The sequence below is a fragment of the Thamnophis elegans genome, chromosome 4 (assembly GCF_009769535.1).
Source record: "Thamnophis elegans isolate rThaEle1 chromosome 4, rThaEle1.pri, whole genome shotgun sequence".
NCBI lineage: Eukaryota > Metazoa > Chordata > Lepidosauria > Squamata > Colubridae > Thamnophis > Thamnophis elegans.
This window is the reverse complement of record NC_045544.1, coordinates 24,203,899-24,220,731: the sequence shown is the minus strand read 5'-3', so window position 1 is coordinate 24,220,731 and position 16,833 is coordinate 24,203,899. Positions and strand designations below refer to the sequence as shown.

The 16,833-nt window shown below is 39.1% G+C and overlaps 1 protein-coding gene across 1 annotated transcript in view; it reads right to left on the bottom strand.

Moving 5' to 3' along the window:
• Window positions 1-7,798: 7,798 nt before the first annotated feature.
• Window positions 7,799-16,833, bottom strand: part of UFL1 (UFM1 specific ligase 1) — a 36,873-nt gene continuing 27,838 nt past the window's right edge. Inside the window, exons 14-19 of the mRNA XM_032215412.1 lie at window positions 16,078-16,241; window positions 14,536-14,666; window positions 13,119-13,199; window positions 11,921-12,006; window positions 10,229-10,409; window positions 7,799-8,047 (exon numbers count right to left, since the gene is read on the bottom strand). Coding sequence (XP_032071303.1) covers window positions 7,829-8,047; window positions 10,229-10,409; window positions 11,921-12,006; window positions 13,119-13,199; window positions 14,536-14,666; window positions 16,078-16,241 — 862 coding nt within the window. The 3' untranslated portion in view covers window positions 7,799-7,828. The remainder of the gene's footprint in view (window positions 8,048-10,228; window positions 10,410-11,920; window positions 12,007-13,118; window positions 13,200-14,535; window positions 14,667-16,077; window positions 16,242-16,833) is intronic.

Here is a 16,833-nt window from a genome sequence, read left to right as displayed (position 1 = left end):
AAAGCAACTCCCAGCAGCCTCCACTACAAACCGCAGTGATATCACAGGGTTGCTCTAATCACCCAAATGCTGCAATTAATTACATAATTGCTTCAGGAAGTCTGGTGCAAGTACACAAGTCACAGCACTGTTGTGATTACATCATCATGCACAAAGCTTTGCTTTCCTTGGGTTGTCCAACCCATACATGCATAGGATAGCTGCTCCTGGCTGCCTTCATATTTTGAAGTAGCTGTGCCTGCGCTCACAAGCACACATTTGGAAGTTTCTAGAGGCAGCTGCGAGACTTTTCCTGGGGGGGAAAAGATTCAGCTGCTTTCATGATTTGGTGTCAGTCCTCTGGGTAATCCAGATAGGAAACAGGATTAAATGAGCTAAATCAACGTAATTGGAAGGCTACATTAACACAGCAAGTCTGAAGGTACAAATTTCCCGCTACCACTTTTAACCATTTGACAGTTGGGAAGGTCTTTCCTAAGTTTCGTTCTCTGCCTGTTAAACAATTATAGGCTCCTTCCTCTCGTCTGATCATCTCTAGGCAGCATCTTTTTATCTTGTCTCCAGGGTTGCAGACTTGGGTTTGGCTGGTCCAGGAGTAGTCAACCTTTTTATATCCACCGCCCACTTTTGTATCTGTTAGTAGTAACATTTTCTAACTGCCCACCTGTTCCACAGTAATGATGATTTATAAAGTAGGGAAGTAGCTTTACTTTATAAAATTTATTAAGCAGAGTTACAGCAAACCCCTACCGCCCACCATGAAAGCTGGAACGCCCACTAGTGGGCGGTAGGGACCAGGTTGACTACCACTGGGCTAGTCTAAAGAAAAGAAGAGGACATGATAGCAGTGTTCCAGTATTTGAGGGGCTGCCACAAAGAAGAGGGAGGTCAACTTATTTTCCAAAGCACCGGAGGGCAGGACAAGAAACAATAGATGTAAACTAATCAAGGAGAGAAACAACATGGAATTAAGGAGAAACTTCCTAAGAGTGAGAACAGGTAACCAATGGAACAGCTTGCCGTCAGAAGTTGTGGGTGCTTCAGCACTGGAGGTTTTTAAGAAGAAGACTGAACAGCTACTTGTCTGAAATGGTATAGGGTCTCCTATTTGAGCAGGAGGTTGAACTAGAAGAACTCCAAGTTCCTTTCCAGCTCTGTTCTGATTGAAGTCAGGTCACCCACACATTCCTTTTCATTTGGACCGTATTTTTTTGGAGTGTAAGACGCACCTCTCCCCCTAAAAGAACGTGGAAATATTGGTGTGTCTTATACACTGAATGCAGCCATTTTTGGCCTCCCAAAACCCTGTTCCCACATCTCATTTTTGCGAAAACAGGTGAAAAATGGAGGTGTTTTGCTTTCCCCAAGCCTTGTTGAAGCCTGCAGACTGCTCCTGGGGGCCAGGGAGGACAAAATCTTTTTTTTCTTACTTACCTCTTCAAAATGTTGGTGTCTTATACACCGGTGCGTCTTATAGTCTGAAAAATACAGCACTTCTTTTGGGCTTGTTTGAATACTTTGTTTGCTTCAAGCTCATCCAGGCTTTTCTTCAATTTATGGTTGTAATGGGAATGCTTAAATAGTATTTCTTAACTGGAATTGAACAACCTTTCAGCTTTCAAAGCACAATGATCAGTGTTAGTTTCACTTTAGTTGCAAATGATCGTACTCTGCAATCTGTAGAATAAATTGCTTGTACACATGGGTAGAAATTATTGTATAAAATTGGAGCTTTCTTCTAATTGTCTTCTACTCCTCTAAAACAAACAGTAAACTTCCAGAGTTTCCAATGCAAAATGTTGTGTTCCATCCTAACTGCTTTTCCAATTTATTATATTCATGCCCTTTTTCAAACTCACTTCTTCATGTAATCTTTGCAGATATTTTCCATATTACAAAATATATAAAAATTACCAGCAATTCTTTTATCTGTTGCACCAGACAAGTTTGAAATATAGATTCATGCAGAGACCCAGGAATGTCTAATAAATGCCTATGGTTGGTTATCTGGTTTAAAAAAGAATATCAGAATTGCAATTTTGATAAAATAAATACTCCAATGTATTAAAGTTGGGTCTTCTTGCTTACAAATATAGCAAAGGATATGCAATCTTCTAGTTAGAATAAACATATAAAAACCTTGCTTTAATTAAAAAAAATATAATTTTATTCAGAAGCCGTTACAAAATACATTATTATATATATATATATATATATATATATATATATATATATATATATATATATATATATATATATATATATATATATATATATATATATATATATATATATATATATATATATATATATGTATATACAGTGGGGCAAAAAAGTATTTAGTCAGCCACCAATTGTGCAAGTTCTCCCACTTAAAAAGATGAGAGAGGCCTGTAATTGACATCATAGGTAGACCACAACTATGAGAGACAAAATGAGAAAACAAATCCAGACAATCACATTGTCTGATTTGGAAAGATTTTTTTTGCTAATTATTTGGTCAATATCAAAAGTTCATCTCAGTACTTCGTTATATATCCTTTGTTGGCAATGACAGAGGTCAAACATTTTCTGTAAGTCTTCACAAGGTTGGCACACACTGTTGCTGGTATGTTGGCCCATTCCTCCATGCAGATCTCCTCTAGAGCAGTAATGTTTTGGGGCTGTCGCTGGGCAACACGGACTTTCAACTCCCTCCAAAGGTTTTCTATGGAGTTGAGATCTGGAGACTGGCTAGGCCACTCAGGACTTTGAAATGCTTCTTACAAAGCCACTCCTTTGTTGCCCGGGCGGTGTGTTTGGGATCATTGTCATGCTGAAAGATCCAGCCAAGTTTCATCTTCAATGCCCTTGCTGATGGAAGGTTTGCACTCAAAATCTTACGATACATGGCCCCATTCATTCTTTCCTGTACACGGATCAGTCGTCCTGGTCCCTTTGCAGGGAAACAGCCCCAAAGCATGATGTTGCTACCCCCGTGCTTCACAGTAAGTATGGTGTTCTTTGGATGCAACTCAGCATTCTCTCTCCTCCAAACATGACGAGTTGTGTTTCTACCAAACAGTTCTACTTTGGTTTCCTCTGACCATATGACATTCTCCCAATCCTCTTTTGGATCATCCAAATGCTCTCTAGCAAACTTCAGACGGGCCCGGACATGTACTGGCTTAAGCAGGAGGGATACATCTGGCACTGCAGGATCTGAGTCCCTGGAGGTGTAGTGTGTTACTGATGGTAGCCTTTGTTACATTGGTCCCAGCTCTCTGCAGGTCATTCACTAGGTTCCCCCGTGTGGTTCTGGGATTTTTGTTCACCATTCTTGTGATCATTTTGACCCCACGGGGTGAGATGTTGCGTGGAGCACCAGATAGAGGTAGATTATCAGTGGTCTTGTATGTCTTCCATTTTCTAATTATTGCTCCCATAGTTAATTTCTTCACACCAAGCTGCTTGCCTATTGCAGATTCAGTCTTCCCAGCCTGGTGCAGGTCTACAATTTTGTTTCTGGTGTCCTTTGACAGCTCTTTGGTCTTCACCATAGTGGAGTTTGGAGTATGACTGTTTGAGGTTGGTGGCTGACTAAATACTTTTTTGCCCCACTGTATATGTATGTGACCCAACAAATGCGTGCATGACAAAAGCGTGCCAACAAAATCGCAGCGCTAAAACCATCGATGTCATCAACGCGCCGACAACAGTGCGCCAACAACAGCGGGCCAACAGAAGCACGATTTAAGTTAAGGTAAGGGTCAGGGTCAGGTTTAGGGTTAGGTTTAGAGCGCGCTTCTGTCGGCGCGCTGTTGTCGGCGTGCTTCAGCGCTCATTCATCGGCGAGGTTTAGAACTCACGGTTTTGTTACCGCGGTTTCATCGGGCACGCTTTTGTTGGTTGCCCTTTTGTCGGTGAACCGTATATGTATATTGTATATATATTTAAGATAGATAATCATATAAAGCTATCTCCAGTAACAAGTTAAATATGCTGAACAGGCTTGTGTAAAATGAGTCGAAGTATTTGAGTAAATTCTGTCATCTATTTTTTTTTAATCATTGGCTTAGTGCTATGCTATTTGGATGGAACACTGCGGCTCAGAACTGATTACAAGACATTATACAGATGCTAAAACTCATAGCTACATTTAAAATAAAACAGTGAGACTACTAGCTAATGTACATGTAAAGCTGGCATGTGGTGATTTATTTGGCTGCTTTTACCATTTGGCAAGTAATACATTATCAACTCATCCTTATCTGCAAATGATTGAGCACTCCATGCAAATTTGGGCTGGAACCTGGGGTGGGGGATACTGCTGCTTCCCAGTTTTCAAGTGATTTTAAATCACTACCCTGTCTTTTTAGTTTTCTGATCCTTTTCAGTATCTAACGCAAGATCAGAACATGAATAAACTAGTATTATTTTCATTAAAAGGAGACCTTGGAAGTTAATGTTGGAATTTAATGAGAAACTCTGAAATATAAATACATACACACACACACACACACACACACACGTTAGGTAAGCTCCCCGTTGGGAGAGCGAGTGCATTCAGAGAAGCATTGTGAGAGTAGTGTTGGAGAACACACAAACAGCATATAGAGACTATGCAGTTTAAATAGGCTTTTACTTTCATGGAAATAGAGGTATCAGAGTCCATCAAACAGTCCAAGTCATACACGGTTAAGACAGTCAGTCATCAACTTCTTTCAGTTAAGGGATAATCCAAATAACTTAGTCCATAATCATACAAACAGTCCGGTACACAAAGTTTGCTAGCAGTTGCAAAACTTACAATATAGCAGTAGACTTAGCAATAGCAGTAGACTTATATACCGCTTCATAGGCCTTTCAGGCCTCTCTAAGCGGTTTACAGAGAGTCAGCATATTGCCCCCAACAATCTGGGTCCTCATTTTACCCACCTCGGAAGGATGGAAGGCTGAGTCAACCCTGAGCCGGTGAGATTTGAACCGCTGACCTGCTGATCTAGCAGTAGCCTGCAGTGCTGCATTTAACCACTGCGCCACCTTGGCTCATGCTGATCACTATACAGCACTTCTAACAGCCAGCTTCCAAACACTCAGTTCAGATCAGCATCTAACAGTGATTCTGGCTCCATCTTATGGCCAATTGAGGAAACAGCAACCAATCACATTTACAGCATGATTTAAAGAAACAGGTACAGCATTGTTACATGATATATATATTGCCAACCCAACCATTAGATTATATTCCTAACAACAACAACAACAACAACAACAACACACACAGAGAGAGAGAGAGAGAGAGAGAGAGAGAGAGAGAGAGAGAGAGAGAGAGAGAGAGAGAGAGAGATTTTTTCTGATCCTTTCACATTTGGACATAACTGGCGGTGGAGGGTGTGTGTGTTTAAAAGACTTGATTATTATGCATTCTTTTTGATCAGTAGATCAAAACTGAATTACAATGTTTAATTTGTAAGAACAAATGAAGGAAGCTCAGGAATACACAATAAGGCAAGACTGTTCTCCAAAGGAAACATGGAAGCACTGAGGAAAGCAGAATACTGAAGAATGAAAGAAAATTGGAACTGATGTAAGTAGCATAGGTCAAAGTCAGGGACAGAGAGAGAAAATGGGAAGGGCAGGCACAAAATATGTCACAAAGGAGAGGATACTAGCATGGAGCAACTGGGTACATGATGGAGATGTGGGAAAACCAGTAGAGATAAAGCAGGGAGAAAAAAAATCTGTCCAAGAGGTGGGAAGCAAAGGAATCTCATTTTGAGACAAGTAATTCTGCTATGCTTTTATGACTAAACAATCTTCTAAGAGGAATCCAATTTAATAGAAGACAACTCTGCTTCCCCTTGAATCTAGCTGTCACAATCCTATTTCATGCCTTGATCTGAAGTTAGCAGATGCAAATTATGTTACAACTGCAGAAAAGATATGGCGAAACAATATCAATTCTGGCATTATAAAACCTACTAATATGGTAGTATCCAAACAGCACTACCATATTACTGCATGTAAACTGCAAAAAATAAATAAATCAGGAATTACATGTCAATAAACCAAATGCTTAATATAAGGATAATAGTCTGATGAAATTATATTGCTAATACAAATGGATAAAATGAAAGAACACAGCAGCACTTCGTATAAAAATACGAATAAAATCTTCCAAAAATAGCATTAGGAGAAAATAACTCACTCAACAACAGAGAAATACAGAAACGGATGAAAGTGCAAGTGATGAACTGTAACTTGGTTTTCCTTCTGAAAGAAGATAAAATACTATTTATTATGGATACTACTGAAGATGCATCTTGCAATAAGCAGCCATAGATCCTATTTAAATTCATTTACTGTAAAAGTACTGCATGCTAGCAAAAACATAAGCTAGAATACTGTTGGCCTCCAAGGAATCTTAAAAATTTTGGGTGAGCAAATTTTCTCCCCCCAAAAGATCAAAATGATATTATATCTTTATATTTAATATAAATTTAATTTTATTTAATTTATAGTATTTAACCTTTTTGAGTAACTTTAAAAATACCAGACAATTTTGGCCACTTCCATTTTCTTCATAATATTTCATGCTGCCCGTGGGCCTCGGATGGTGGGGAGGACTCCTGGCTCTTGGCTGTACTCACAGCAAGCAGACACCAGGCACTAGCCAGCCGGCTCAAGCACGCCCGCAGATCTCTAGGGAAGGAGACGGCCGCCAAAAGGACAGGTCCCTTCCTTCAACCGCCCTCGGGTCCCTGAGTGGTAATGAGTAGGAGGGCAGGACTAGCCGGCGCCCCAGACTAGGCCCCACACCTCCCGGCGGTAATCTGCGGCTGAGAAGCAACTTATACGACTTTCTCATTCTCTCTGGCTCCAACGCTCCTCACTCAGCTCCTTCGCAAGTCAGAATGAAGACAATATCTCAGACGGTAGAATTTGGTTCTTATCTATCAATGCGCAATACAAAGTGGTCAAATTAATCTTGAGGAGACCAGTCTATCTGTACTTGGACTGGAGAGCTCCCTAATTTAGTCCTTACGGGCGGACTGAGTTTTTAAACTGAAAATATGGAGGCAAATGGAGGCGTGGTCAAGAAAAACTCACTCAGTCCAAGGGGAGATAGACTGTATTAACCCATGCTGGACTCTCCAAGCAGCGCACTGGAGAACACACTAGATCCACAACACAGTCTTGTATCTTACCAAATGTTTCAGAATGATTCCATGTTCAGGCAAGTCATGCTTTTGCAAAAACATTATATTTCCTAAGTAAAAAAAAACCCCTCTCTTGTACTGAATGTATGAAATTGTAGGTTGTCAAATTACAAAGAACTTCCTAGACAGTGTTGTATAAAATCTGAAAGTTGCCATGACTCTATGTAAAGTACTTTAATAATACTATTATTGATATAACTACTATATTTTATATTTAGTGCATTGCTGCAGGCAGCCAGTCTCCAAAACTGAGTATTAATTCTATTTATCAACCTGTAATAATCATCTGATTCAAGAATTATCAGCTGTATAAAAATAGGGAAATCAACTGCCCACTGATCAAAATGTAAATGATTTTTGTCAAAAAAAAACCCCTTATTTCACTGCCCACCTCCCTCATAGAGGAGCTCTTGTTATTTTCCCTTTCTTCATAATTAATATTCAATGAGTATTTCTTGACTAGATGCTCACGCTGCTACTACATGATCAGTTCTGGGTTTCATAATATAGTATAGTTTTCCAAGCAAAGCCTCTAAAAGCCAAAGCTGTTTCAAACTCATCAGCAATATTTTTTCTCTAAGAAAATATTCTGACTCTTTGAGAAGCCTGAAGGAAGTTTATTAGTTTTAACATTCCTCTGTTACAGAAGATTTTCTGGACCTGAGAATAAGATCTCTGACAGAGCCAGACAGCTCCTGAAGTTCTTTCCAGATTGCTTCCGTGTTTTCTTCTGGGTTCAAGGTGCTCTCCACTGAATCGTCATCACCTTGCCCAATCTTCTTGTTTTGACTGATCAGCTGCTTCACTACTAATCCCTGGTATTTGACAAGAAGAGAATGCTGATCCTAAAAAGAAATAAATTAAAATTCAAAGTGGCTTCTATGAAGGCTAATTAGATGTTACAAATGAAATGGACTACAGACTAAAAATAAACTAAAAAAATCCAGAGAAACAGGATGGATCAAAGGAAGTGATAGACTGCAAGTTCCAATCTGGCCTTAAAGTATGGAAGCCATCTTTGGGCCCCTCACTTTCTCTCAGATAACCCACCGCAAGGGCTGTTTTTGTGGGGAAAATGGGAGGCGGGAGAATTATGTATGCTTCCTCGAGATGCACAAAATGAAAGTGGAATAAAAATCTAATGCTTTCTGAGCATGATGATAACATTAGGACCAAGGCAAAAGAGAAATGTACAGTTCTGTACACCATGTCATATTTTAGTCCTTTTATGAAGAATATGTCAGATCCAGAAATGTAACATAACAGCCGCATCAAAGGCCTAATTTGTTAACCCAAACTTATTTGGGTTTCATTTCCTTGCAGACTTAAAACATTTTGCTAAAATATGGTAACAGAAATGCAACCCATTACAAAACAATTCTGTACATGGACCATAAAATCAAGGCTCATCACATTCAATGGATCTTTTCTAATAAATGAGCATAGCAATACCCATGAGTGGTGCAATTTAAGGGGTAGACAGTATTGTATCAATTACCATATCCCAAGCTCCATCAGTTTCTACTGGTCAGATAAGAAATTCTGCATGTTTGGGGAAAAGTTTTTTTTTAAAATTATGGCAGGCCAGCATAGTTTATGGTACAAAATCAGACTCTTTGAAAGGTCCATGATCCAGTGGCTCTCCAAAAACTAACACTCTATTTCTCAATCACTGGAACTCTGTCATAGCAAAGTCTCCTTCCTTAGACCTCTCTACTTCATTTTAATTCTATCAGGCCTTCAAAAATAGTGGTTAATCAATGCACTGTAAGTCATTAAAAATTGTTTCATGAATGCCAGATGTTCCTTTCTTTTGCCACCTCACCCCTATTACAGATGCAGAATGAACACTTGCGAGAAAGCCCAAGATCCAAAGATTACAAGTCAGACTATAATAGTAATATTAATTATCGTGAGGCCAGGTTCAATATGGAGATTCAGTTGCAAACTGCAGATGACCTTAGAGAAGACAAAAATGTAGAACTGCTGGAGTGCAGAAACGATGCATCAAAGCTGACAGAATGAAAAGGCACTGGCTCAACTGTACATTGTACATCTATGGCTGAAAAGACATGAAGCCAATCAGCTGCAAAATAAGTTCAAAAAAGAAAAAGGCCTTCAATCCTAAGACCTAAGCTTCAATGCTGCTTGTGAAAAGAGACTGACCAGGAAGGAAACAAGAAGTGTTGGAATCCGGACATGGCTTCTTCCAATGCCCTAGACCCGTGATGGTGAACCTATGGCACGCGTGCCACAGGTGTCACACAGAGCCATATATGCTGGCATGTGTGCCACAGGTGTCATGCAGAGCCATATTTGATGGCATGTCAACAGTCAGCTCTGGTGTGCATGCGCGCGTCAACCAGCTTATTTTCAGCCTTCCTCAGGTTTCAGGAAAGCGCCCAGAGGCTGAGGAGTGCAAAAAATAGGCCCAATGGTGCAATAGTGTGCGCACACACGATTTTGGCACGCACAAGAAAAAGGTTCGCCATTAGTGCCCTAGACCGGGTGTCAAACTCATGGCCTGTGGGCTGGATGCATCACATGCTGGCCAGGCCCACCTCCAGTTTAGCAAAGGGGAAAAAGGTTGTGATACATCACGTGACGATGATGTGACAATGTGAGTTTGACACCCTTGCCCTAGACTCTGGCCAACGAAGTGGTAGGGGCAGGTTGTGAGTATGGTGTGTTTGAGGAGCTGTGCTTTAATAAATAAACTCTCAATTAGTGGAAGAACCATTTAAAATTCATTGGGAACATTAATGACTTGAGTTGTGGTTGCATAAAACTCATGGGTCTGCTGAATGAGATATGGTTTCCAACAAATTAACCCCCATACAACAGGACTAGGTGTAATTCTTTTCTTAACCCCCTCTGCTCTTTGGTTAGGCAAAACCAGATGTGCCTTAGATTCAAAAACACAATCAGGAGATTTGGTGCGGAGTCCCTATTGTCAGTGAATGAAGTATATATGTCTACGGGTGGGACATAGGAATATAAAATAATCTAGTTTTCAGTGAAAATACCTCTGGGATCTTTGTACTTAAGAAGGTAATTATCTGCGGCACACATCTTCCTGGTGCATGAAGCATGGAATGGGTTGAGAATTGAAACAGCAAGACTGATGTCAGATGGAGAATAAGAGCTGGATCCTCTGTGACTTTCAGGTGTTCAATCAGAGCTTGCCTATGCTGAAACAGGATTTGTCTAAGAAATTAAAGAAGAAGAACATTAAGAAAGTTTTTTATCAACTGAACTGTGCTGACATTTACCATAATATTCAGCATATTTACAAAATAATGTATTAAAAAACATAAAACTATGGGCTCGGAGGAACATTCTCTTGGGAGCCAATATGCATATTAAATACTACTCTATCTGCCTATATTCACCTACCAATAAAATTGAAAATATTTAAATTATATCTAATTTTGGACTCCTATACTAGAACCTTTAAATACAATAGCATAGGGGTCTGCAACCTTAAAAACTCAAAGAGCCATTTGGACCCATTTCCCACAGAAAAAAAAACACTGGGAGTCACAAAACCCTGGTGGACATGGCCAACTCGATGTCACTCAATCCCAGTCACATGGCCCCCTAGCCATGCCTACCTCAGCCAGTTATTAGGGCATAGACCAGTTGTTAAAAAACACTGGGAACCACAAAACCATGTTCTTTCTTTCTCTCCCTCCCTGTCTCCCCCCCTTTTGTGCTTGCTGAAGAACAGCAAAGGCGCCTGCAGCGCAGGCGGGCGCTCGCTTGAGAAGGGTTTCCCCACTCGTGTGCACCCTCCTTGCCCTGCCACAGCCAGCCAGCGGGTTGCGAGAGTAGATGGAGGGGAAGGAGGAGGAGGGAAGGCTCCACCATGGCTCATTCCTCAGTGAGGTCAGATTTCCAAAAAGGGAGGACAGCAGAGAGCCCAAAGAGCCACATGTAGCTCCGGAGCCGCAGGTTGCAGACACTCACAATAGCAGATATTGTAAACATTGTAAGACTTTAGCAGGCTTTCATTAGATCAGTACTATAGGATAATTAAATTTCTTTATCTGTAAAATGTTTCCAGACAAATCTGGCCTCATAAGCAAGGCTGAAAATTATGACTAGATTAATTTCCATTTGCACAGAATCTTTTCTTCTTTCTTTCTTTCTTTTTCTCTCTCTTTCTCCTTTCCCCCTCAATCTCATAATTTTAATCCCCCCCTGCCCAATATATGTTCTTAGATAAAAAGCAAAAAAACAAAAAAGATTGCTTGTGGCTCTTCTAGTACTGGCAGCATCAGTGAGCAAAATCCTTGCAATCTGGTCAGCTCAAGTCCGAACCTCCGGATCTGCTTGTGGGCTTTTTAAACAATTCCCTGGGAATTAGATGAATGCCTTTCAAAGTGGAAGTCTTTCCAGCTGGCATACAAACCTGGCAAAATGTTACAGCCTTGACTGTACTAATAGACAATAATACAGAAGTAGGTTGCCATTGCCTTCTTCCAGTCTTGAATTTGAAGCTTTTTTTTCTTCTGTATCAGATGACTTTTCTCAGACAGAACGTGACCAGCTAATCCCTGTGCTATCAATTAGTCTTAGTATTCATGCTCCCCTTTCTATCTTACTGGCAAGGGTGATTCTACATAGAACTTTAACCCTCGGGCTCATAGGAATTACTATTATATCTTCACCACAACAAGTTGGTAATCTCCCATCACCCCCAAATTAACAGTTACCTTTCTTTCTTCTTATCTCCCTTTTTCACCATGATATCACAAGCCTCTGCAGCAGCATCAAGACAAGAAACAAATTCTTCCAAAGTCTTTTTGTTTAAAAGAAACAAATTCATTATTACTAGTTCAGGTTCCAGCAATTTTCTTTAACAAAAATAGTATTTTCTAAGCAAATAAAAAGAGTAAATCAATGAATCGTCAGAAAGGGAAAAGGGAAAAGAGAGAGAAAATACCCTTCATCTATCGAAGCAAGGATGTTCACATAGGGGTATGTACCAGTGGTGAGTTCCTACCAGTTCGGACTAGTTCGGCCAAACCAGTAGTGGTTTGGTGGCCTGGATCGCTGGAACCGGCAGCAACCCAGGCCTGCCACATCCCCGAACCAGTTCTCCATCTTGTTTTTGGCATGCGCAGAACAATTTTTACTGAACTGCGGAGGTGCGCATGGGGCACAGCCATAAGCAAACTGGAAGTAGTGCCTGCCGGAATCCACCCCTAGTATGTACCACAGATAGGACTGTAATCTAGGTGAGATATAGGATAAACATTTGAGAGGTCAGATATAATGGTTTGATAAATTAAAAAAAACAACAACTTAAATATAGGATTTTGGATAGATGTAGTTAACTGAAAAAGTGATTCCATTCCTAAATCTGATCATTGATTGTGAGGATACACCTTTCATAGATGCTACACCATTTTCTCTCTTTACACATTGCACTTTGTAAAAATAGTTCTATCACAATGAGTCACTTAAGAAAAAAAATTAAACACAATTCTTATATCAAGGTATGGAACAGAATGAGATGGGTCAAATGAAAACTATCCACAATTCATACAGATTTCATTCAAAATGGTACATTTTAAAACTAATCTGACATTTTCAACTGAATAAAATGTAATTAACGTTTCCTATTCCTATCAGGAAGTTCTATAATTTTATAACTCTCTTCCTCCGAATAGACATGAAAATTAATTTTCTACCATTGGTGTCCCTATCTTCACCTTCATTTTGATTTCCATGCATATAAAATGACACCCCCCCCCCCCAGTTGGACTGTTACTAACCTAATAGTGGTTGGGGAAGAGTGATTCAGAGTTAATATCTACATATTTCAAAATGTTATTAAGCTAATAACTAATTAACAATATCCTTCAACAAATTAATTACAAAAAAAGTTGTAATTAACTTGGAACTTACCTTGCCATTCAGAGAAACATGGAGCTTTGTTAAAGGACCTCTCATCTCTTCAGATAATGTACTTAAAATTTTCTTCCTCATCTATTTGAGTTTCAAAAAGAATATAACATGTTAAAGATAATGTAAGGTTTCAAGGTCTAACATATTTATTTCTGAAAATGCTTAAATATTTCACAAATATATATATATATATATATATATATATATATATATATATATATGTATGTATGTATGTATGTATAAATGGCTGTGTGTATGTGTGTATGTTGCAGCATAACTCTAGAATGCCTCGAGCAATTTCAACCAAACTTGGCTTCTACTGTACAGCGAGTGGAGTTGCCATGGTAACGGTTTCACAGTAGTTCACAAGGGGGCTCCCTCTGGTAAGGGGGAAAATCCAACATTAGAAATTACGTTTGGTCCGAACATTTTCTCCCTATAAATACCCGGGCATCGCTGGGTTATCAACTAGTATATTCTAAAAACTGTAGTGTGTGTGTGTGCACACACGTGTAATTTATTTTCCCTAATTTAGCTTTTCCTTATTTTTATACATAAGGAAAGAATTGGATGATAATGTCCTAAATAATTTTTTAATTTACATGCTAGTCTGGGAAACAGACAGGAAATATTGAAAAGTTTATTCTTAGCTACTTATCTGAGAGGAAGGAAGCTACCTAACTCATAGCTACTTAATTCTAAATGATACAATACTTGGCTTAATTTTTTCTTGTTTAGATTATTTCTACATATTTAAGATATGTTTAAGTTTCAAACTGCAATTAGAACTGCCCATTTACAGTTAATTTTAAAATCTTGACAGGTACCACGTTTCACTGTGTTTGATTATGGCCTTCAGAATCTTCCAAAACTCACCAAAATTTATCATTTACAACTTATAACTTAAATTGATTTTCAAAAAAGCTAAAATAAGAAAAACAGGAATGGAGGAACCTGAACCCTTTAAGAGAGAAGGTTAAAGCAAATCCATTTGAAGTCATTTTACAATAATTAAAATGGAAATAATATTTCCAGCTTGCTGAAAACATCACACTGGTAGTGTAAGGACAGTGGTGGACAGGGGGCCCTGGCTTGCTATGGTCCATGGTGTCATGAAGAATTGACCATGACTTAGTGACAGAACAAGAACAAAAATTGGCAGGTTTTTAGAAAAATTGGTGATATTTCAGATATCCTGATCTGAAACCATTTAGTAATTTGTAGGAATAACCATCACCTTTAACAGTGCATGGAAACAATTTAGCAGCAGTACAATTAAAACGAAACCTGTGTAGTAGGATCAACAAGTGACACATTGAAAAGCATCTGTTGTGTTACATTGTGATTTCTTGCACAGCTTAGGAAACCCATCATTCTTTAAGAAACTAAGACGCTACAGAAAATTGCATTGTTGTACCTCAATTGTAAGGGTGGTGTAGTCATCAGCTGCCATCATTACATCAGCAGCAAGGAAGTTGAAAATAAGATTAGTGATATCTGTACAAACTGTTTTCAGCATGTGTTTTGCAATGTTATTTTGTGTCTCGTCTGTAAAATAAAAGTTCTATTATTAAAATGCTAGTTTAAAATCAGCACATTACGTAAGAAATCTGCACAATCTAATTTCAGAATAATATGTATACATGGATTAAATGGCAAAATAGAAATCTCGAAATTAAAAAAAAAATCTTGCTATAGTTATCCCTTTATAACCAGTAAACTTTCTTTGGGTCACACTGCGAAACTCTTGTGATCAGCTGCTTTTACTAAAATGTACTAAAATGCAACATCAAAGAGCATGAAAAGCTTGTTGGCAATGTCAAATATTTCAAACTAGGACATCCTGCTTTCAGCTGACAAAAAAACAACAACAACCCATACTATGTAAATCACAAATTACAGAATCAATAAAGATCAACACAAAAATATTGTAGAGATGAAGTAGCAGAGAGAAGACCAGAAAAAAGAATCAGCCAAAGCTGTAGCAGAAAATGGTCTAAGAAAATTGAAGGAGCAGGATCATCAACTAGCTGGAAATCAAAACAGTTAGCAAACAATAAAAAATGGTTCATATGAAACAAAGAGGTGAAATAAACCTGGAACAAAAAATGGGGGCACTTCAGATACTGCACAGAAAATGCTTACCGTATTTTTCGGAGTATAAGACACACCTTTTTTCTTCAAAAAAGAAGCTGAAAATCTGGGTGCGTCTTATACATCGAATATAGCATTTTTTTGCCTCCTGAAGTCCCACCCCCTTCACCAAAATGGCTGTGCATACCCTTATGGAGGCTTTCAAAGAACGTCTGGGGGCTGGGGAGGGCAGAAATGAGCAAAAAATGGGCTGTTATTTTGCTCTTTCCCCTCCCCCCAGGAGCACTCTGCAACCCCCCCCCCAAGGTTATTCATGTCTTTTATTTGAAAAAAAAATGCCCGTTTTCACAAAAAAATGGGCCGTTTTGGGAAGGTTTGCAGAGTGCAAAAACTCCCCCTCCCCTTTCGGAAAGCTCTTTAAGTTAGAGTGATTGATGAGAATTACATTGATCAAGTGCTGTGCCAGCAGCAACAAGTCTTAGGTGCTGCAGGTTGTCAGATTTCCTTCTCCAGCACATGGATAAATACACCTGGAAACATCTACCTACCTACCTATCTACCTACCTACCTACCCTCTCTCTCTCTCCCTACTGTATTTCTCTCTATATATATCCCTCTATCTATCTACCTACCTACCCTCTCTCTCTTTCTCTATCTCCCTACCTACTGTGTTTCTCTCTCTCTACCTATCTGTATATTCCCTCTCTCTCCCTACCTACTGTATTTCTCTCTCTCTCCCTCTCTCTCCCTATCTTTTTTTTAAAAATTGCCTCTTCAAAACCTTAGTGCATCTTATACTCCAGTGTGTCTTATACTCCGAAAAATACGGTATTTATTTTGTTGTTATGAAAACTCTTTATCTCACCTGTGAAATGTTTTGCTCCTTTTTCAAATAACCGGATATTGTTATACAAATTGGAAACTTCTTCCTGTAAATCCTTAATGGTCCTTTTTCTGCTAGCTCCGGAGTGAGAAGTTGAGGAAAAAAATACAGAACGCAACACTTCCTGATAGTTCTTTGTTAAGGGCCTTAAAGAGAGGAGAAGGAAGCAGAATACAGGGTGACAATTAGCAGAAACCAACCATTGGTCCAAAAGTGATAGACTGTTAAAACAAAACAGCCTTGTCTTGAATCAGAGAACTGCTGATGTCAGGCTGACCTTCACATCTGTCAGTACAGAGGACTGAATGGCTTCCAATAAATATAGGAAAGGGAAGGACCCCATACTAGGTGGCAGAATGCCCAGGCACGAAAAACAATTAGCCCGGCAGTACTTTGTGTCTTATTGGCCTTGTTAAAATTAATTTTCCCAGTAGGCATAAGAGGCAGACAGAATGAACTGGAGGGATAGGAGGAAGAGCTGCTACCAAGACAATGATGATATTTAAAAAAAAACTGAATCTGAGTAAGAAATATAACCTGGGGAAAAAAAAATTGACACATTTTCACAAAGGTAAAAGGAGAAAGAAATGCATTCAAGATTCTGTTACTATAATCATATAAAAAAAGTAATATAGGCCTATGTGATTTTGGTTTTCTAGGTTGGTCTATCCTGAAGGGTTGATAGTGGGTGGGAAAATTTTTTGTGTGTATGTGTGTGTGTATGTGTGCTTGTGCGCA